The following is a 21,745-nucleotide window of genomic DNA, read 5'->3' as shown; positions in this document are numbered from 1 at the left end:
ACTTTAAAGTGGCTGTATCAGCTCGGTAGGAGTTAGCAGTTTGATGTGGCTACCAAAAAGCCAGTCTTAAGAGAAGTATCTCTGCTGGGGGAGGTAAGAACCCCACTCTACTTTGCCTTGGTCAGACCTTAGTTGGAATACTGTGTTAAGCTCTGGGGAATGTAGACTAAGATAAATATAAAGCAACTAGGACACATTCAGGAGAAAGTTTGGATCACAATGTGGAAATGAAATCTGGACGTTTAGGGAAATAGGGCTGTGTAGCTGAAGAAAAGACCTGAAGGGCTGAGATAACAGTCTTCAAATATTAGAAGGATTGTCTTATGGAAGAGGAATGTTGATTTTTTTTTTTTCTCTGTGGCCCTAAAAGATGCAACCAGAAGCAACAGGCTCTGGGGAAGTGGATTTGTCCTTACAAGGAAGAATTTTTTGTTATATCTGCCTAAATATGTTTTATCTGCCTAAATATGTTGAGTTTATTTTTTGTTTTGTTTTAGAAAGTGGTGGATTCCCAGTCCCTGAAGGTCCTAGGACATGTGCCAAGTAATTACTTGGTGGAGCCATGGCAGAGGAAATTCAAAGGTACCGTGGATTGGATTTCACAAGCATCAAAGTCCTTCCCAACCCTGAGCATCTCAGTACCTGTGGACTGTCCTTCCAGGCTTTGCCTCCACCTTTGTCACTAGGGTTGGGGGTATGTTTTGGGGGGATGGATAGATGGATGGTGACAGGGGATAGGAAGAATGTACAATGGCAAAGCAGTTACTTGGTCCATTCAAATTTGGTCTGCCATTTAAAAATTTTGCCTTTCCTATATGCTCATTTGCTTGCCCTAAACTCTGGGCACCTGGAGGCCTTTGCTGTAACTGTTTGTGATCCTCAACATAGTACCCCATCTCATGCAACTGGGTTCTTATAAATGTTATTTGACAGTGATTTTTATCAGGTATCAAGTATTGTCAGGCTCCAATAGTAAGCGAATCTAACTTTGCCGTATGTACAAACTCTAGGTTTGTAAAGCTTGTGGCTGCCTCCCCTCTCTGGGGAAAGATAGAGCCTGAATTCTTTTCCAAATTTCAGTGAGATGGAAATTTCGGGACACCCATGAGACAGAGAACCAGTCAAAGGGCTTCACAATTAAAAGTAGCCTTAAAAATTACCCATATGCTAGTTGCACTACTCCCAGCTCCCTGTCAGGTAGCAATCTTCAACTGTTTTGAAAGATCTCTAGCTCTTTTTATCCCATTAAGGACTGAAAGGGATTGACAGAAGGTTTTTGCTCATAGTCTACAGCTGAACTCTTGTGTCAACAGTAAATATTCCAGCAGAAGGAGTGGTGGGGGTTTGATCATTTCACTGCTTTCTGCAGGGCAGACTCTGTGGGCTCCTGGCAACATCTAATCTTCAGTGACCCCAGTTGTCACACCCAGGAGTAGGTTTCTCTCTAATCCTTTTCAGAGCTATGAACAGCAGGGAAACATGATTTATAGACCAAGAGGCATTTTAATCATGGGATCTGTGAGCGTTTCATATTCCTTTCCTCATTATGGATACACTGCCCATCCTTTGGAAGATACACTAAGATGTTGGTCAGATCCTGTTAACCTCATTTACTTCCATGAATTCATGTCAAGTGTATTATGTTCATGGTGGAGATTTTCAAAACCCTACCAAATGGGTTTAGAGGAAGATGGGGCTAACTTCAGATTACTTCTTTAGGCCAGAGGTTTTCCTAGGCACCAGTAATCATCTGATTCTGCTTTCTAAGGCTGCTTCCCTTAGTTACAATTCATACATAGAAGCTAAGTCCCTGATGGAAAGGTGTTCTTTACAGTTGTGGGTTTTACCTCAATCTCTGGGCTTCTTTAAAAATAAACTTCGAATATTCTTCTCAACCCTAGTTATTTGAACTCTCTGAGTCTCAGCTCAGTTTATTAACATTATTAATTTGAAGTGGATCTGTATGTCTTATGTCCTTAATACATTGCTTCACACAGGGGCACCAGCTCAGGAAGACTTCGTCTGTTGCAAATTTATGAGGAAGTTGAATATTTATTGTTGGTACTTTTTCACCACCTCCCCAACATCTACCTCCTGACCAGATACCAGTTCTTTTTCCTGTCTCTACATTTCCAGTCCCATTAAAAAATGGCCCAATTCTCAGCCTGTTTTCCCCTAGTCCTTGCTAAAACAATGGCTGATGATGGTTTAAGTTAAGGCACCACTTCTCATGAGGTTACTTGTATTTTAATAAAAATCTTTGAAGGGTAAATATTCAAAGTACTGCTTCTCTATGGTTAAATTTTATGCAGTGTAAAAAATAGTTTTAGATGGAGATGAAAGGAGTTGGGTGGATTACACAGGACATGGGATGAACAGGGCTGTCACTTTTGTTCAGTTACATGAACATGGTGACAGGCAAGCATAAATGCAGAGATGGCATTCCTGTGCTGGTATGGGGAAAAAGAAGAGAGGCCACTGGTCAGGACATTGTTTGGCCTAGGGAGGAAGAAGATCCAGTACTTTGGCAATTTATTTAAGCTTTTGTTTTTTTGCGGGATAGGGGAGCAAGTAGGGGAGCTCATACTTGAAGCCGAATCTGGCCTCTGTACCCTAACACTGAATTAAATCTCAAGACAGAGTTTTGGGTGAAGTAGAAAAGAATAGCTTTATTGCTTTGCCAGGCAAAGGGGGCCTAGAGCAGGCGATTGCCCTCAAAACTCTGTGGCCCTGACCTGGAGAGGGTAGTGAGGAGTTTTATAGTAATTGGTCAAAAAGGAGGGCGTGATCAGCTCATGGACATTCCTCTGATTGGTTGGTGGTGAGGTAAGTGGGAGTCAGCATCATCAACCTTATGGTTCCAACTGGTTCTGGGGTCTGCGTGTTTGTGGGTAGCACACCATTAACTTCTCCCAACTAGTGGGGGTTTCAGTATCTGCAAAACAGCTCAAAGATATTGTTATGTGTATCCCTTGAGGGGGAACCAAGACCCTGCCCCAAGGCTGCACTATTGTTTCTTTTGACTATTCCTCCCTTGTCTCACATCCCCTCCCTTCTCTAATTAGCAACTGTTTGAACCTGCTCATTGGAACTCAGGGAAGGTCATGGAGGCTGAATGAAGCCTATTTCCTGTAATCAAGAAATGGGCGACACTGATACAGGCTTTGTGCCCAGGAGCCCCCAGGGTCCTGCTAGGGATCATGCTCAATGCAAGGAGATGTGGAAAATCCAGAGATAAGGAATCTTGGCCTCTACTTTCCAAGGGATCCTACTCTATGTTGTGGGGGAAATCAGACACATTCGTTAAGAGTCTGCCAGAGTGAAGAATGTGAAAAGAGTTATCACAGAGATACAACTTACATGCTGGGAAAATGTGTGGTCCGTTCTCACTGGGATATCTGGAAGGGCTTCTTGTAGAAAGTGGGATTTTAATTGGACTTAAAAACAAATTGTACTTTGAAAAATTATACTTTTGAAAGAAATGACTTGAGCAAGCGCCTGTCCTCTGATGGAGGGAGGGAAGTCTGGCCTAGTTGAGTGGAGGCGGGAAGGTGAGTGTTATGCTTAGTCTGGAAAACTCGGCAGGGTCTTCAACCCTACGGGGCTTTGAATGTTCGGTTGAATATTTTAGGTTTCATTCTTCTCGCATTGGGAAGCCATTTAAGATTTAAGCAGGGGAATAATATTCTTAAAGAAAATAACTATGACCAGGATGAATTGAAGGGAGGGAGAAACGACATACTCATTTATCTACAGTTTGGGGAAGAGAGGGAGATTATCTCTAATTCATTAGATGTGCATTGTATCAGCAGGAGCGAAATAAGCAGCATATCTTGATACATAAATCCTCCTCCCATATATGCATTCTTTTTCACCAGGGAGCAAGTATTTGGCAGCCAAGTTATCTTTAAAGTAATAATAAGAAAGCTATTTGGAATAAATGTTTCAGAACCATTTGTTACTTTGCACAGACCTATGAGCAAATAGGATTGAGCTAAAGCATTTACAGTGGTATGTGGTTCTGCAGGGGCCGCCACACTATTACATATACTTTTATCTTGGCTAAACTCTAGCTGTTGCCACTGCTATTACTCAAAGAACTGAAGTGTCAACAAGCTAATCAAAATGGCAAAGTGGGAGTCAAGAGTTTTTCCCCCTGTTTCTTAAAGACTTAGGAAGATTGTTTCCTTTTTATTCCCTATATTCAGAACATAAAAGCCTCCCAGACATCTAATCTTGACTAGGTCAACCATTTCAAAAGGCAGTGGGATTACTTTCCAGTTGCTTTTCAGTTTAAGGCAAGTGTTTTACGGGCTTCCAAAGCCTCCCTCCTGAATCAATTTATGAAAAAAAACAAAAACAAAAAATGAAGTAAAGGCATTATTAACCCAACTACATTGTCTTGGTATAAAAATCCTAACATAGCATAGTGGAAAAAGGTTCTGAATGATGACCTAAGAGATCTGAGTTCTAGACCCAGTTTTGTGAATGCATAGCTTGATGGTTTTGTCAAGTCTTATCTTTAACAGGGAGGGATTAGAATTGTTCTGTATGGTTTCTGTACTATTCAGTGGTATTGTTCACAATTACTTTTCCCTAAGGAGTTTAGAAAATGGAGAGACATATGATAATGTTGCAGGAAGAGGGACCTCTTCCGGGGCCCAAGAGTGGGCTCTTGTCTACCACTCAGAAAAGAATTTTCTGAGGAGACACACGTGCTGACAAAGCAAGAGACTTTATTGGGAAGGCGTGTCCGGGCAGAGAGCAGCAGGGTAAGGGAACCCAGGAGAACTGCTCTGCCATGTGGCTCGCAGTCTCAGGTTTTATGGTAATGGGGTTAGTTTCTGGGTTGTCTCTGGCCGATCATTCTGACTCAGGATCCTTTCTGGTGGTGCACACATTGCTCAGCTAGGATAGGTTCCAGCGAGAAGGATTCTGGGAGGTTGGTAGGACATATGGACTGGAGTCTCCTCTCTCCTTTTGACCTATCCCGAATTCTTCCAGTTGGTGGTAGTTTGTTAGTTCCGCGTTCCTTACCAGGACCTCCTGTTGTAAGATAACTCGTGCAAGTGGTTACTATCGGGCCTGGTCAGGGCAGGCGGTTTTGGGCAGTGGTTTCCCTAAAAATAAAATTGTGGTCAACAGTTTTGGGTGGAAGTGATGTGTGTTACTTTTGGGCCAGAACTCACACTGCCAGTGTGAGGCTCCAGAATTCTTTCTCTCTACAAAGATGACTGAGAGAGGTGGCTTTGTCAAGCTGGGGGCAGGAATAAGGAAACTGAAGAGCAGAACTCCTAGGCAGCCCATGATGGGCATGTACAAGGAGCGGGAAATGAACCTTTGTTGTTTTAAACCACTGAGATTTGGAGGAATTATTTGTTACAATAAAATTTCAAGCTTATTCTTTTTTTTTTACATCTTTATTGGAGTATAATTGCTTTACAATGGTGTGTTAGTTTCTGTTTTATAACAAAGTGAATCAGTTATACATATACATATGTTCCCATATCTCTTCCCTCTTGCGTCTCCCTCCCTCCCACCCTCCCTATCCCACCCCTCCAGGTGGTCACAAAGCACTGAGCTGATCTCCCTGTGCTATGCGGCTGCTTCCCACTAGCTATCTATTTTACGTTTCGTAGTGTATATATGCCTGCCCATGCCACTCTCTCGCTTTGTCACAGCTTACCCTTTCCCCTCCCCATATCCTCAAGTCCATTCTCTAGTAGGTCTGTGTCTTTATTCCCATCTTACCCCTAGGATCTTCATGACAGTTTTTTCCCTTAAATTCCATATATATGTGTTAGCATATGGTATTTGTCTTTCTCTTTCTGACTTACTTCACTCTGTATGACAAACTCTAGGTCTATCCACCTCATTACAAATAGCTCAATTTCGTTTCTTTTTATGGCTGAGTAATATTCCATTGTATATATGTGCCACATCTTCTTTATCCATTCATCCGATGATGGACACTTAGGTTGTTTCCATCTCTGGGCTATTGTAAATAGAGCTGCAATGAACATTTTGGTACATGACTCTTTTTGAATTATGGTTTTCTCAGGGTATATGCCCCGTAGTGGGATTGCTGGGTCATATGGTAGTTCTATTTGTAGCTTTTTAAGGAACCTCCATACTGTTCTCCATAGTGGCTGAACCAATTCACATTCCCACCAGCAGTGCAAGAGTGTTCCCTTTTCTCCACACCCTCTCCAGCATTTATTGTTTCTAGATTTTTTGATGATGGCCATTCTGACTGGTGTGAGAAGATATCTCATTGTAGTTTTGATTTGCATTTTTCTAATGATTAATGATGTTGAGCATTCTTTCATGTGTTTGTTGGCAGTCTGTATATCTTCTTTGGAGAAATGTCTATTTAGGTCTTCTGCCCATTCTTGGATTGGGTTGTTTGTTTTTTGTTATTGAGCTGCATGAGCTGCTTATAAATTTTGGAGATTAATCCTTTGTCAGTTGCTTCATTTGCAAATATTTTCTCCCATTCTGAGGGTTGTCTTTTGGTCTTGTTTATGGTTTCCTTTGCTGTGCAAAAGCTTTTAAGTTTCATTAGGTCCCATTTGTTTATTTTTGTTTTTATTTCCATTTCTCTAGGAGGTGGGTCCAAAAGGATCTTGCTGTGATTTATGTCATAAGGTGTTCTGCCTATGTTTTCCTCTTAAGAGTTTGATAGTTTCTGGCCTTACATTTAGGTCTTTAAGCCATTTTGAGCTTATTTTTGTGTATGGTGTTAAGGAGTGATCTAATCTCATACTTTTACAGGTACCTGTCCAGTTTTCCCAGCACCACTTATTGAAGAGGCTGTCCTTTCTCCACTGTACATTCCTGCCTCCTTTATCAAAGATAAGGTGATCATATGTGCGTGGGTTTATCTCTGAGCTTTCTATCCTGTTCCATTGATCTATCTTTCTGATTTTGTGCCAGTATCATACTGTCTTGATTACTGTAGCTTTGTAGTATAGTCTGAGGTCAGGGAGGGAGCCTGATTCTTCCAGCTCCGTTTTTCGTTCTCAAGATTGCTTTGGCTATTCGGGGTCTTTTGTGTTTCCATACAAATTGTGAAATTTTTTGTTCTAGTTCTGTGAAAAATGCCAGTGGTAGTTCAAGCTTATTCTTGATTGATATGGTCTTCAAAGAGTATAACTGGAGCTTCCCTAGTGGTTCAGTGGTTGAGAGTCTGCCTGCTAATGCGGGGGACACAGGTTTGAGCCCTGGTCTGGGAGGATCCCACATGCCGCCGAGCAACTAGGCCCGTGAGCCACAACTACTGAGCCTGCGCGTCTGGAGCCCGTGCTCCACAACAAGAGAGGCTGCGACAGTGAGTGGCCCACGCACCGCGATGAAGAGTGGCCCCCGCTTGCCGCAACTAGGGAAAGCCCTAGCACAGAAACGAAGACCCAACACAGCAAAATTAAATTAATTAATTAATAAACACCTACCCCCAACATCTTCTTAAAAAAAAAAAAGAGTATAACTGGGATACATAGGGAAAGCCCTATGGATATAGAAGGTCCTTCTTTTTACTGAATTAAAGTTTAAGTTTTCTATACATAAATGTCAAAGCTGCTTTGAGGGGAATTGTTTCCTATCATTGGAAATACTGAAATATGGACTGGGCAACCTCTTGAAGGCAGTGCTGTAGAAATTGAAGGTGGTTTTGTGATATAATAAGAAATAGATATTTGGTCTTCAATTGTTCTGGTGCAGAGCTCCTAAAACCCTTGGAATTTCCTAAGTGCCGAGGGCAATAAAGGTGTCTAAGGACGGAGGCTTGTTGCTAGTAGAGCCAACCAAGTGATTAGAGGGTTGGAACTTCCATTCCCACCGCTCTGAAGTGGTCAGAGGGGCTGGAGGTTGAATCATTCACCGAAGGCAAATGATTTAATCATGATGCTTATGTTAATAAGCCTCCATAAAAACCCAAAAGGAGGGGGTTTGGGTTGCTTCTGATTCGGTGAACATGTGGAGATACGAGGAGAGTGGCATGCTCAGAGGCCATGAAAGATTTAGACACTTTCCCTATGCTTTTTACCTTATGCGTCTCTTCCATCTGGCTGTTCCTGAGTCTATATATATATAAAACTTGTAATATGTAGTAAGTAAAATAGTCATCTAGTAAGTAAAATGTTTCTCTGAGTTCTGTGAGGCCGCTTTGTGTGAATGGATTAATCAAGCTGAAAGCAACATCTGGTTGGTCAGAAGCAAGGATGGAAACCTGCATTATTTGCTACTGGTGTCTGAATGTGTGTGTGTGTGTGTGTGTGTGTGTGTGTGTGTGTGTGTGTGTGGTAGGAGCAGTCTTGTAGGACTGAGCCCTAATCTGTGGAATCTGACGCTATCTTTGTGTAAATAGTGTCAGAATTGAGCTGCATTTGTACAACCCTCAGGTGGTGTCTGATAATTGCTTGGTGATACGGGGAACCCCCTGTGCCTCCACACTGGACTTGGTACTACAGCTGACTCTTGAACAACGTGGGTTTGAACTGCGTGGGTCCACTTATAGGTGGATTTATTTCAGTAAATACACATCCTTAGATTCAACCAAACGTGAATCAAAATTTCTATCCATGGTTGGTTAAATCTGCATATGCGAAACTTGTAGGTAAGGAGGGCTGACTATATTATGCCATTTTACATAGGGGACTTGAGCATCCGTGGGTTTTTGTGTCTGCAGGGGCTCCTGGAACCAATCCCCTGAGGATACTGAGAAACGACTATAGAATCTTAGGTTGGAACAGAGAAGTTCGTGGTCCATTTGAGGTTAAAAGTATTCAGAATTACAGCTCCTGAGGGTAACTGTTGCGCCTCACCTTTGTGCAGCTTGTATGGTTTATGAAGTGTTTTCTCCAGTGTTAACTTACTTGCTCTTCCGTGGATAGCAAAATGTTTATTCACTGTACCTTTCATAGTGACTTCGCAGGTGCTAAGAAAAATTTGTTTGGAGAAACAAGGTAATTTTTTACCTGGATCCCATAGCTATTCTGATAGATGAGTAGTGGTATCTCATTATGGTTTTCATTTTCATTTTCTTAATGGCTAGTGCTATTAAACATCATTTCATGTGCTTATTTGCGATTTGTATATCCTTTTCAATGAAGAATCTCTTCATATCTCTTGTCCATTTTCTAATCAAATTGCTTATTTTCTTACTGTTGAGTTTGAGCGTTCTTTGTATGTTATAGACTTACTTCTTTGTTGGCTATGTAGTTTGTAAATATTTTCTCCCAGTCTCTAGCTTGACTTCTTATACTCTTAAAAGAATCTTTCACATAGCAAACGATGTTAGTTTTGATGACGTCTAGTTTACCTAGTTTTCCTTTTATGGTTCATCTCTTTCCTGGTTTATTGCAATAGGCCCACTGTTCTCTCTGATTCTGACCTTGCCTTCCAAATGTCTGTTCTTAACAAAGCAATTAGAGTGATCTTTTAAAATGTAATTTCTCATTTGAAACTCTCCAAGCTTCCCACGTCACTCAGAGTAAAAGCCAAAGTTTTAGCAGTAGCCTATAAACCCTATATAATTTGGTTCCTCATTATCCCTCTGACTTCCCCCCTTACCACTCTCTCCCTCCCTCAGCCACGCTGGCTTTCTTCCTGGTATTCAAACACGCCAAGCAATCCCTGACCCAGACTCCAGTCTCTTTTTGCCTAAAAAATGTAACCTTGGCTCTAAGCTCCCTTATTGCCCTCAGGTACTACTGAGATGAGGCCCTTTTAGAGAAGCCTTCCATGATCTCCCATTCAGCATAGAAATTCCCCTATTTCCTATAGTCCCATATCCAGTTTCTTGTTTTATTTTTCATCACGGTACTTGCAAATATCTAACCTACTAGGTATTTTACTTATTTTAAAAAAATTGTCTATCTTCTCCTCTAGAATTAAGCTCCTTGAGAGAAAATCTTTGTATCTCTTTTGTTCTTAAATGTTCAAGTACAGAATCTAGAGAGCCCGGCACATAGGAGGGGCTAAATAACTGTTTATATCATGAAGAATGGACAGAGAAATGAAGGAATGACCAAAGTATGTCCCAACCTAGCTGGGGCTTGCTGTGATGAATCCATTGCTTCTAGGTTGGACAACCTGAGCTGGTACGTTTGGAATCGTCTTTCCTTTTCTGAGGGGAGGTTCATTTCTTTCAGAAATTCAGGGTCTAAGAAAGATGCCTAAAGAATCGTCCTCCTTGGAATGATGGAATTAGAACTTCTAATGAAAGTTCAACTCCTAAGGAAGTGGTGATCATCAACGGTTGTTATGCTCTTTGTTGAAAGGTTGGTGAGGAGCATTGTGGTTCCTCATCATTATGGATGGAGGGACCAAGCTGACAGTACCTGACCTCACCGATCAACCTTAACTTCATTAAAAATCAGACAGGGCTTCCCTGGTGGCGCAGTGGTTGAGAGTCCGCCTGCTGATGCAGGGGACGCGGGTTCGTGCCCCGGTCTGGGAGGATCCCACGTGCCGTGGAGCGGCTGGGCCCGTGAGCCATGGCCGCTGGGCCTGCGAGTCCGGAGCCTGTGCTCCGCAATGGGAGAGGCCACAACAGTGAGAGGCCCGCGTACCACAAAACAAACAAACAAAAAAACGGACAACTTTTTGTACTTCCTGTTGCAATGCAATAGGAAGGTACACAACATCACTTATAAAATAATCTTGTAGTAACATGAAATCGAATCTAAATCTAATTAATTCTCTAGCTGTAACTACCTGTTTATAAGGAAATAGAGGTAATAGGGGACATCTTAAATGACATCATAGGAATACAATCAACAGATTCCTGTGGAAAATTCTAAAGGATAAATTACTTAGTTTCTTCAACAAATCAGTGCCAAAAAAAAGGGAGGGAGAACTGTTGTAGACTAAAAGACACATTGACATATTGCAAGGTGTGGACCTTCTTTAGATCTTGATTTCAATAGATCATGTATAAAAAAAGACATTTAAACACATTTGGAGGAAATTGAGTATGGCTTAGTTATTGTGGTAAGAAAAAATGATAATTAAATTTGTTGGGTGAGATAATGATGTTATGTTAGAAACAAGTTTTTATCTGTTGGAGATAAATACTATGGCATGTAAGGAGAAATGACATAATGTCTGAGATTTGCAATAAAAAACAGCGCTTGTCCCACCCTCCCCAAACTCCTAAACCAAAATAAATACACAAAAAACTAAAAGTGTGCAAGTGAGTGAGTGTGTTTGTGTGTGTGTGTGTGTGTAGCAGAACAAGAATGGCAGACTTTTGATAATTGTTGAAACTGGGTGATGGGTAAATGGTGCTGCACTCCTTTTATATCATTCTCTTTACTTTGTGTATGTTTGGAAATTTCTACCCCCAAAAAACTAAGAAGAAAAATCCTCCTTGCCCCATCTTTTCTAGGGATTCTCCAAGAAGCAGAAAGATTTAATCTCATCAGCAAACCCTCACAAGGCTGAAGTTGTCCTCTCTTCACTCTCCTGTTGCCTGAAACCTTAAGTCATTCTGCAGTGCCCTTTCAAATTGGGACCCGCCTCAGTCCATGTGGTATTTCTAATGAAAGCAGTGACTTCTGGGAGTCTACCTCGTCCCGTGCACCAATACTCCCACTGGATCCTGGCCACTACCTCAAAATGAGGTGTCTCTAATTCTAGAGTGGAATCAGGAGGATCCAGATGCATTGCCACTTATAACTGGTATAAATTACAGCCCACAAGCAGAGGTGTGCAAGAAACAGTACAAAACTTTTTTTTATAATTCCACGTAATTTGTATTTTAAGCCTTGATCCTGCTGGTGTCCTGTTTGGATTTCCGCCATCCCTATTTGGAAGTCATACAGGGCCAAGCTTTTGAGGAAGTGCGTGGAAGCATGATCATTGTTGACTGGAGCCCACAGTTGTAAGTGTAGACGTCCATCAGCTCGGGGGCCATGCCTCCTTTAGGTTTGGTGGCTGCTGTGCCAGGCATGGGACAGGTTGCCATGATTCTGCTTGTATGCATACTATAGCCATCTCCTTTTAGAGTTTTTGCCCCATTTACCCCTCCAGCCACACTTGAGAGGCCTTTTCTCCTCTAGGATTTGCAGACATCTCTCTCTGACTTAATTAGCACATTTCAACACTCCAATAGGGAAACAAGACAGTACCTAATTTCAAAAACCTGCTTCTGTTATGTTTCTGCTCAAGTATCCTCTCTTTTCCATGGAGTTTGCGATTTTAGAAATAAAAGCCAAGATCTTCATGCTATTTCTGCTGTGCCCTGCCAGGCTCTTCCACTGGCCAGAGAACATAGGGTCTGCTACCCACCTGAATGCAGAAGGGAAAGGGTGAAATAAAGGAAGAAAAGAAAATAAACAGGAACAGATTAACATCTCAAAATATCCTGCCACATTGGAAAGATGTGAGAGTTGAATTCACGGGAAAGGTTCTACTGGGAAAAAGGAATTGTTCTTGAAAATGGGGTCTGTGCTGTTGCAGAGACTGTTGAACCTAGGTCCACAGAATGCTCTGAGGTCATCCTTGAGGTCAGAGAACTCTGCTGTGGCCGTGGCAACCTTTGAAACTTAGCAGCCCTGGTGAGCGCTAGGCAGTACTGCCGGTTCACTAAGTGGTCTAAGTTCTTCAGCCATTTAGGAGACTTGACTATTTTTATTTGTATTGAATCATTTCAACGGATTTCCCAAGAGCCAAGAAGGGCCAAGCTGTAGGGAAGAGGAGGAGTTGGAGGCGAGGCATCTTCTAAGGGAGACTTCTAGTTGGTACGATGAAACAGCGACAAAAGAGGAAACATCTGGAAAATGAAGAGTCCCAGGAAACTGCCGAGAAGGGAGGAGGTATGTGGGGGGGGCAACTTGTCTGGGGCACATGGGTTTCTGCCAAACTGAACCTTCTCTAGGAAGGGGGGGTTACTGAGAACCTGTCACCTGTGAAGCAGGGAGCGAGAGACCTTGTCTCACTGATGCTGCCGTATCCATCCGGAGGGTCCCTGTGGTGTGAGACGGCACAGAACGGGCCAGATGCCCCTGGGAGATGGGAGGTCAGCTCCGCCGGTCTGAGGACTCTCTCCTGGGGCTGCCGGGCCTGGAGCTTTGTCGGACTCACAGCAGGCTGCATCCTGCTCACACAGACCTAGAGGTGAAGCTTTTCTCAGTCCCCGAGTTGTCTCTTTGATCTTTCCCTGGGGTCATGAGGTGTGGGATGTGAAGGATGCAAGGATGCTGAGAGAGACCCATGAGTTGCTTGGCCCCTTTTACCAAAGTGGAAAGAGAAGCCCCATGAGTTGAAGGCCTTGTTGAAAAATACCTTGAGAAGTGGAATGCAGTTCAAAAGAAGATTGTTTGTCTAGGGATGGTGTCATATTGAAAGCAAGGAAGTTTTATTCCTTCAACAGGAAGAATTTCCCAAAGGAAATCAAGGGAAGGGAAGGGCTTTCCAGAGACTGAGACCACGTGGGCAGGGGTGAGAAATGTCCTCAGGGTCCTGCGGGGAGCTCTGAGAGCCACGGGCCACGTGGTGCCTGCGTGCATTAAATGTAGGCGAGTAGCTTGCCCTGGGAGAGGGGTGGTCATGTGAGGAAGTGGAGCCCACCCCAGAGTTCCAGCTAGAGGCCTCTGCCCCAGATTAGAGCCCAGTAGCTTCTACCGGGCCCAGGGCCCTGGAGACTGTAGGATGGGCCCTGGGAATGGAGGTCTAGACAGCAGGCAGATTTTCAGGCAGTGGCTGGGACAGGCTGGGGAAGGCAATGACTGCCCCTGTCCCCACCATTCAGAATATTTTTCTCTATGTTCCTGTGTGTGTGTGAGAGAGAGAGTGTGTGTGTGTGTGTGTGTGTGTGTGTGTGTGTGTGTGGTAGTGGAGAGAAGAGCGGGATGAATGGGGGTAGAGTGCTTATCAGATATAAAGTCTGCATGGTAAAGTTCTTGTCACCCTGCCTGGACCTGGGTGACACTCGGTGTATGTAAGAGTGTATACAGAATTATTGTTAGGGGTGTTTTATGAGACAGTAACTCATACACCCATGTACACTCTGATACAGCAAAAATATCACACACCCCACATACGACTTCCTTATTAAACCACACACAGCACATGTAGGTATATACACGCATCACTCCTGTACTACATTCTCATACAACCCACCTGTGTCACAATCCTCTCCTCCAACACCAAACGCTGGAGATGAGATATGTATATAGACACACACACTATATATATATGACACACACACTATATATATATATATGTATCTCCTCAACTCTCGCACAAACACAGCTAACTTCAGCTATCTCTAAATACCTCTATAAGAACCAGTCACATGTCATACACACCACACTTATAACACATTCTTGAGTAATGCCAGACCCGCTTTGTACAAACCACAGTAAACCACAGTCTCACTAACCCATGTCAGGATTGCCAGATAAAATATGGGCTATCCAGTTAACTTTGAATTCCAGATAAACAACAAGTAATTTTTCAGTAGGAGTATGTCCCAAATATTGTATGGGCCATACTTACACTAAAAATAAGTAAGACCAAATAGTGCATGGGAATACTTACACTAAAAAATTATTCTGGGTTTATCTGAAATTGAAATTTAACTGGCTGCCCTGTATTTTTGTTTGCTAAGTCTGGCAACCCTTATATACTTACCACCAGCTGATGTATTATATATTTATTGTATTTTTGTTTAGTGTTTGTCTTCGCCTACTAGAATGTGCAGCATTACCAGAGACTAGAACAATGGAAGAGTGCCGGATACATAGGAATAGCTGAATGAACACACACCATAAATACAAGCCACACCATGTAATGAGGAAAAGTTACATGTCCCAGAATTCCTGACTTGTGAACAGAAACCACGCACACAAAGGCCACAGACACAGATAGACACATCTGCACTGTGCTCCCCACGCCAACCCCACGCTTACCACAGACTTAACTGATACACATCACTCACTCTTCCCTCATACGCAGTCACCACCGAGGCCTACATTACCAACAAGACACTGACAGAATAAGTATTGATTTGAATTAAATACTGGAGTATCCACCGGGAACCACACTCTCAACTGTGTGTATTCGCTGCACCTGACACGTGTCAGACACTCAGTAAATATCTGTGGACAGAGGACTGATGAACCCACCCTGAGCCTTTCATTCCTCCCTCAGGAATCTTGAAGTCACAAGAGGATCCCCCTCCGCTTGGATCCACTGTGGTGGCCCAAGGCTGCAGCCCAGGGTCAGGGGAGGTCTCCTCTGCCTCTGAATACTTCTCCTATGCTTCTTCTCCATGCAAGCTCATCTGCAGTGGTAAGGGCGCGGGGCTCCTCAGGTGAGGGGGTGCTTGGCTGTGAGGCAGGAGGCACACAGATCCCAGGGAGGCTGAGAGGAAACCCAGGGTCATCGGAGGTGATGAGGGCTCTGTGGAGGAGCCTGGGCAGGATGGCTGAGCTGTTACGAGGGCAGGGATCCCAGCTGAGTCTGGGGGGCGTGTGAATCCTGGTACCACCATGGTGGGGAAGTCAAGGGGCAGGGGCCGGAAAGGTCTGGGCTTGAGGTGGAGGGCAGAGGGACCGGATTAAGCATCTTCAGGGGGAAATGTAGGGTTTGTCTTTGCCCTTGCTTCCAGAGAAGGACAGAGTTCTTCATCATAGACCTCCAGCCTGAGAGCAGGACCACCCAGCTGAGGTCCACACAGCTCACACATACATCCGCCCTCCAGGCACAGCCCTTCTCAGTGCACACATAACCCCCAGGCACGTGATCCACAGTGCTCTTCTCCTGCACCACAGCCCCATTCCACAAGTAATGCACCACCGATATTCCCAAACTCACACTCCTTGTCGTACACGCATCCTTCCGCATCCCTCACATACCACAGCCCTCACCACCATACTCCACACCCCTGTATACAGACACCGCTCCAGTATCCCCCCACGCGCAGATGAAAAGCCCACAGATGACACCAGATACACCACTCCATCCTACGGCCAACAGACACCAAGCTCATGACACAGCTATGTCATGCAAATGTCCCTCCCTCGTCTACCACACCTGCTCCCTCAGCTTCCGGCATGGCCCATGCATGTTATTATGTTTTTAATTTCCTTTTTCAGAAATCCAGAGATTACATCGAGACACTGCCCAGCCTAGAGCACCCCTAGCCCAGGTTCAGGAACAAGGGGAGACCACTCCCCCATCACAGTATGTCTCCTTCTCATCCTCTTCATCCTATGAGGACTCTCTGTATACAGACGAAGAGGAAAGGGGCATGAAAATATTCTACATGCGGGTACAAGTGAACAAGGGTGTAGCTGTCTCCTGGATGATAGAGAAACCCTTGGAGTTGCTAGAAAAGCAGCTGAGGAGAGAAGAAGTGACCCTTCCTGAGCATGTGTGGGTAGGCAATGCCATCTCTCATGTGTCCACCAGAAACCTGTCTGACAGTGAGACCACTGGGGAGGAGAATGAGTGTGAGGAAAGGGCAGAGCCAGACAGCCCATCAAGGTCACCTGCAGTCAAGGAGACGCCCAGGGCCAAGACACCGGACTGGCTGGTGACCATGGAGATGGGCTTCAGGTGCATGGCCTGCTGCCGGGTCTTCCCCACCTTGGAGATCCTCCAGCAGCACGTGCAGTACAGTGTCCAGGACGGCTTCAGCTGCCATGTCTTTCATCTCGCCATGTCCCAGCTGACGGACAATGTGGAATCCGAGAGCACCTCTGAGGAGGAGAAAGAGGAGCAAGAAGAAAAGGAGAATGAGGGGCAGCAGCCCACGGGGGAAGACCTCTGCCCAAGGAGCTGGTGTCCAGTCTATGTGTTTCATTCTCCGAAGGACAGGAAGTGAGCAGGGGCTGGGGCTGCGGAGGGAGCTGTACCTTCCCTGAGCCAGTCCCGTCTCACCACCCCAGGCTCATGCTTCCATAAGGGAGAGTTGGGGGCTTTAGCACCTCAGGGGACAACTGAATGGGAGATAACCGGCTCCCGTGCTTCTGGCCCAGTCATTTAATAATAAAGTCATGACTGTAAGTGGGAATTTATCCTGAGCTTTTCAGCTCCCACAGGAAATTCTCTTTAGCTAAGAAGTGTTTTTCTCTTTTGATTTCCACACAGCAACTGAGATTCATGGGACAGAAGATCCCGGAAGATGGTGTGGCCTTCTCTTGGAAGAGGTAAGGCTGGAGGCTGGCACAGTCTCCTGAGCCTATGTCACGAGGGCCCAGAGGAGTCTAAGGGAAGGGGCCGCAGAGATGTGCTGGTTTACCTAATGGCTGTGCAGTTGCGTCGACTTGGGGACACACCCAGCACTTCCAAAGGAATTGACCTCTGTTGACTTAAATAAGAATGTGGAGCGTTTTGACTAGGAGTTTTCTCAGGGCCTGCACGGTGGACCTCAACTCTAAGAGGATGTACTTCCAGCAGCTCCTTCTCGTCAGAGAGAGCCAGGAGTGGTCTGAAGAGAGGACAGGGCCCCTTGCAGGACCAGAACTTTGAGGTCTGAGAGCCTTTGGCCTGAGCTGAGATCTCACCCTGACCACTGTACCTAGCCTTCTGGGACAAAGGGGAATGTGAAAGAGAGTCACGTGGAAATGAGGTCCCCCGAGATATGGAAATGTTCCAGAACCTTCGTTGTGCGGTAGTTGATCTGTAGCCAAGCTCACTGTGCTGTGTGTGGCTCTGAGCTTTAAGGCAACGCTGGAGGGTAACCCTGACCAGCAGAGCTTATAGTGCTTCTTGTCTCTTCCTGTTCTACCTCATTTGTTTTCTCCATTCCAGGGAGAAGAAAGGACCCTCAGGATAGTAGCAGACAGAATGCCGTGGTCTGAAGGAGGATGAAGGGACCAGCACTCAGTCTCACATTAAAATAATGTTATAAACATATGCAATAAAGGGCATTTTCCAAACCTTTCCTGGATGTTTTATTTAATTACATTTTTCTATCTATGCATCTATCTATCAGTCATCTACATCTGTATCTTTCAAGGTTTGTGAACAAGCTTTCGCATAAGCACTAGAGACGTCCGGCAGCATTTTCCAGAAGGAGGCCTGGAAATTGCTGGGGACTTCTCGCACATAGGGAATGGCCACAACCCTTGCCACACAGACGGTGTACGTGGCCCTCCTGACTTACTCCCACTCTCTCTCTGAATTTCCTGAGGTCTGAGATGGGGGTGCTGGCTGGAGGTAATGGTCACGTGCAGGCTGAATCTTCTCCAGATTCTGATTCTCTTCCTGGGCATATCGTCCTCAAGCACAGTTTCTATGTCCCTGGCCACACTGATCTCTCTCCTTCAGTCCTTCCCTCCCTCCCTCTCCTGCCTCCCAGTGCAGAGAATACTTTTTACATTTGAGACGAGATTTATTTTTTGTTCACAGAATTCTCACCTGTTCTACTGTGGCCTCCGTTTTTAACATTCCAAAGCTGAGAATTTTCTTTTTTTCTCCTTCATTTCTGCTGAGTCTTTACCTTCCTAATGCAGTGAACTCAGAGTGCCTAGCTGACTGGATGGGGAAAAAAATCCAGGGAGCCAAGAGAAATAATAAAAAATATATCAGTTAATTTTTCATAGTGTTATCCAACTATATATTTTTAAAATTTAGGAATAATATTAGGAATATTCTCTTTATAAAAAACTGAATTATTGGGCTTCCCTGGTGGTGCAGTGGTTAAGAATCTGCCTGCAAATGCAGGGGACATGGCTTCGAGCCCTGGTGTGGGAAGATCCCACATGCCACGGAGTAACTAAGCCCGCGCGCCACAACTACTGAGCCTGCGCTACAGAGCCCGTGTGCCACAACTGCTGAGCCCACATGCCACAACTACTGAAGCCTGTGCGCCTAGAGCCCATGCTCCGCAGCAAGAGAAGCCACTGCAATGAGAAGCCCGTGCACCACAGCTAAGAGTAGCCCCTGCTCACTGCAACTAGAGAATGCCCGCTGGCAGCAGCAAAGACCCAATGCAGCCCCCAATAAATTAATTAATTAAAAAAAACTGAATTATTTTAAAGGGTACAATGTATAAAAGTACAATAAAAGTCCCCCTTCATAACCCCCCAACCCCACTCTCAAGACTACTTCCTTTTGTAGAGATTATTGATCACTAGCTGTCTGATTTCAAGACTTTTGGTTCATGAATTTACATATGTAGGTGCTTTATATGTGATTTATAGCTTTATAGAGATTTTTTATTTATAAATTATATCATACCATATCTATTCTAAAATTAACATTTTGATTGGAGATATTTTAATGTCTTTAATATAGAGATTTAGTATAAATCTTTGCTGTAGGTCTATCCCATTTTTTAGGCAAATGTTATTTATTTACTTCTAGTGACAAATCATAATATAATTATTCCCTTATTGATGGACATTTTGAGAAAGATACTCTTTTTCTCCTGCAATTGTCTTGTGACTTTACCTGTTAACCAGATTGTGTTTCTTCTAAGTATTTTTGATTTATAAATTGTGCCATACCATATCTATTCTAAAATTAACATTTTGATTGGAGATCTTTTAATGTCTTTTATATAGAGATATAATATTAATATTTTAAATAGTCTCCAGTTTCCCTGTGGATTATTGACCTTTTAAACTCTGTACTTCAGTTTTCCCTCAATACCTGTAATTTTGTCATGGCTATTTCTGTACTTAAAGATGAGTAACTATATGATTGATTTCTTCATTTTTTTTCCATCTCTTTCCAAGGTACTGAAGTTGATTGTGTCTTATGAATTAGTGAAAAATGCTAGTCCTCGAGTCAGGACATTGGGCCCTTTACCAAGTAACTCAACCTTCCTGGGCTTCAGCTTCTGTATGTGTGATCAAGAGGCTTGGACTAGCTGACTTTTCAAATGCTGTGTTTCTTTGATTCACTCTCACTTACTGATCTGCTACTTAAGAAGAGGGTCTGTTCTCATAAAGTAAGAACGGTCTTTTTTTAATCCTTGGGTTGGGCAGAGTTTAATTGGTCATACTCAGTTTGTTAGTTCTATTTACTTTTACATATGCTTAGCTCTAAATAATTTATATAGCTCTTGTAACTATTTTTAGATTTTTTTTTTCTTATTTTCTTTTACAGTTTCTAATTTGTTATCACCAGTGTAGAGGAGCCTGATTGGTTTTAAAAATTTATTGATCTTGTATCTGTCTGCCTTGTTGAACCGTCTTATTAGTTCCTACTAGTTTATCTGTGGGTTCTTTTGGGTTTCCTAGATAAATGAGGAAATTAAATGTAAATAATGTGTTCTTTGGATAAAGTTTATTTTCTTGCATCTATATATATATATATACAAGCAATATGTTGAATTGATTTAAATATTTAAATACTTACATACCTGTTATCATAATCTAACATTCTTTATCTTATTTTCTTTCAATCAATATTATGTTTTCAAGATTTATCCACGTCAATCCATATAGATCTAGGTCTTTTATTTTTGACTGTTTGATATTATTTCGTCACATGCGTATAGCATCATTTATTTTCCATTCAAGCATTATTGGCCAATTGGATTGTTTCCCTCCCTTCTCTCAATGTTTTCTAGAATCTCCCTGAAGATGTTTGACACTCGAGAAGGGCCAGGCTGCCCGAAGGATTCCTACTTGCTTTTAGCCACCTTCCGACAGGCCATCTCCAGCCAGCAATTTGAAGCACAGATGAAATGAAAACTCCCCCAAATGTGGAGATCTTAGGAGCTTCCTAGAAGGTGGGAGGTTAATGATAGGCATCCTGCTGGGATCCCAGGGGAGTCTGAGCTGGCCTGAACCTCTTCCTCCTCCTCCATCTCTCAAGAGAAATGTGGAGGAAAGACTTCAAAAACTGTGAGTAGGCAGAGGGAGAGCGATTGGGGGCTGAAGCTGTAACTGAGGTCTTTGAGTGGGCTGTGAGGACGCAGAGCCTCTAGAGAGCCAGGCTCTTCCTTCTGAGAACTTCTCCCCTAAGGATGCTCATGATGAAGGTGATACCAGGCATATACAGCCGACTTGGTCCACACTGTCACAGAAAGCCTTATCAGAATCTCTTCTTGTTCATACACTCTTGTGTCTGTTACTTGGTTATTGCCTTTGGTACTCTCCTGATGTGAACCACAGTCACTAGGGGATGGAGGACACTAGTGACCCATCTTGCTCTGTGGCATTAGTCCACAGCTTGAGGGTAAGGGAGGAGGCCAAATGAAGCTCAAGAAGGAAAGATGGAGTTTGAAGAGAAGACCTGAGTTAAGGGTGTCTTCTCAAGTCTTGATGAATGAAACGTAGCTCCAGTACCTGAAGTCCTGCTTGTTCTCAAGTCTGACCACGGGGCTGGGTGCACTCAGTGAAGGAACCGTATACACTTAGTATTTCATTGCTTGCTCACACTTGCCCTCCTCTGATACACACTGCAAGACTGATATTCCCCTGAAACAACGTTCCACCTGCTACTGTCATCTCATGAACATTTGCTTCCCCTTCCTAGTGTCCCCCTAGAATGCCATTGCAGGAAATCAATAATTTGATAATCATGCTTCTTACCATATTCTCAGCAACTTCTGATAAATTTTATTCACTTTATTCCATAGTCCTCACACATCAATAATCTTCCTTAACTTCCTAGCTGCAGGTTAACCCATTCGGAATCATTTCTTTTTCTTTCTCCTCTTTGGCAAATCCTTTCTATCTTTTAAGGTCCTTTTCTTGTCTCTCTACCATCCTGCCTTCCTGAACTTGTTTTTCTGTTTAAGTAACCTTTCAATCTCCTTCCCCAATTTCCTCATAAA

At 43.6% G+C, this 21,745-nt stretch overlaps 1 protein-coding gene across 4 annotated transcripts in view; it reads left to right on the top strand.

The window, feature by feature from the left end:
* FAM170A (family with sequence similarity 170 member A) overlaps nucleotides 1–18,075 on the top strand; it is a 58,528-nt gene extending 40,453 nt beyond the window's left edge. For 3 of the 4 annotated variants that reach the window (XM_033423826.2, XM_049708512.1, XM_049708513.1), the window contains 6 exons: nucleotides 498–582; nucleotides 11,390–12,818; nucleotides 15,157–15,297; nucleotides 16,104–16,830; nucleotides 17,101–17,159; nucleotides 17,764–17,840. In XM_033423826.2, coding sequence (XP_033279717.1) covers nucleotides 12,749–12,818; nucleotides 15,157–15,297; nucleotides 16,104–16,830; nucleotides 17,101–17,107 — 945 coding nt within the window. In that variant the 5' untranslated portion in view covers nucleotides 498–582; nucleotides 11,390–12,748 and the 3' untranslated portion in view covers nucleotides 17,108–17,159; nucleotides 17,764–17,840. Of the gene's footprint in view, nucleotides 1–497; nucleotides 583–11,389; nucleotides 12,819–15,156; nucleotides 15,298–16,103; nucleotides 16,831–17,100; nucleotides 17,160–17,763 lie in introns of all 4 variants that reach the window. The other variant, XM_049708514.1, reaches the window with a different exon arrangement.
* The last annotated feature ends 3,670 nt before the right edge of the window (nucleotides 18,076–21,745 follow it).

This window comes from Orcinus orca, chromosome 3 (genome assembly GCF_937001465.1).
Source record: "Orcinus orca chromosome 3, mOrcOrc1.1, whole genome shotgun sequence".
Lineage (NCBI taxonomy): Eukaryota > Metazoa > Chordata > Mammalia > Artiodactyla > Delphinidae > Orcinus > Orcinus orca.
This window is presented reverse-complemented; position numbering and strand designations above follow the sequence as displayed.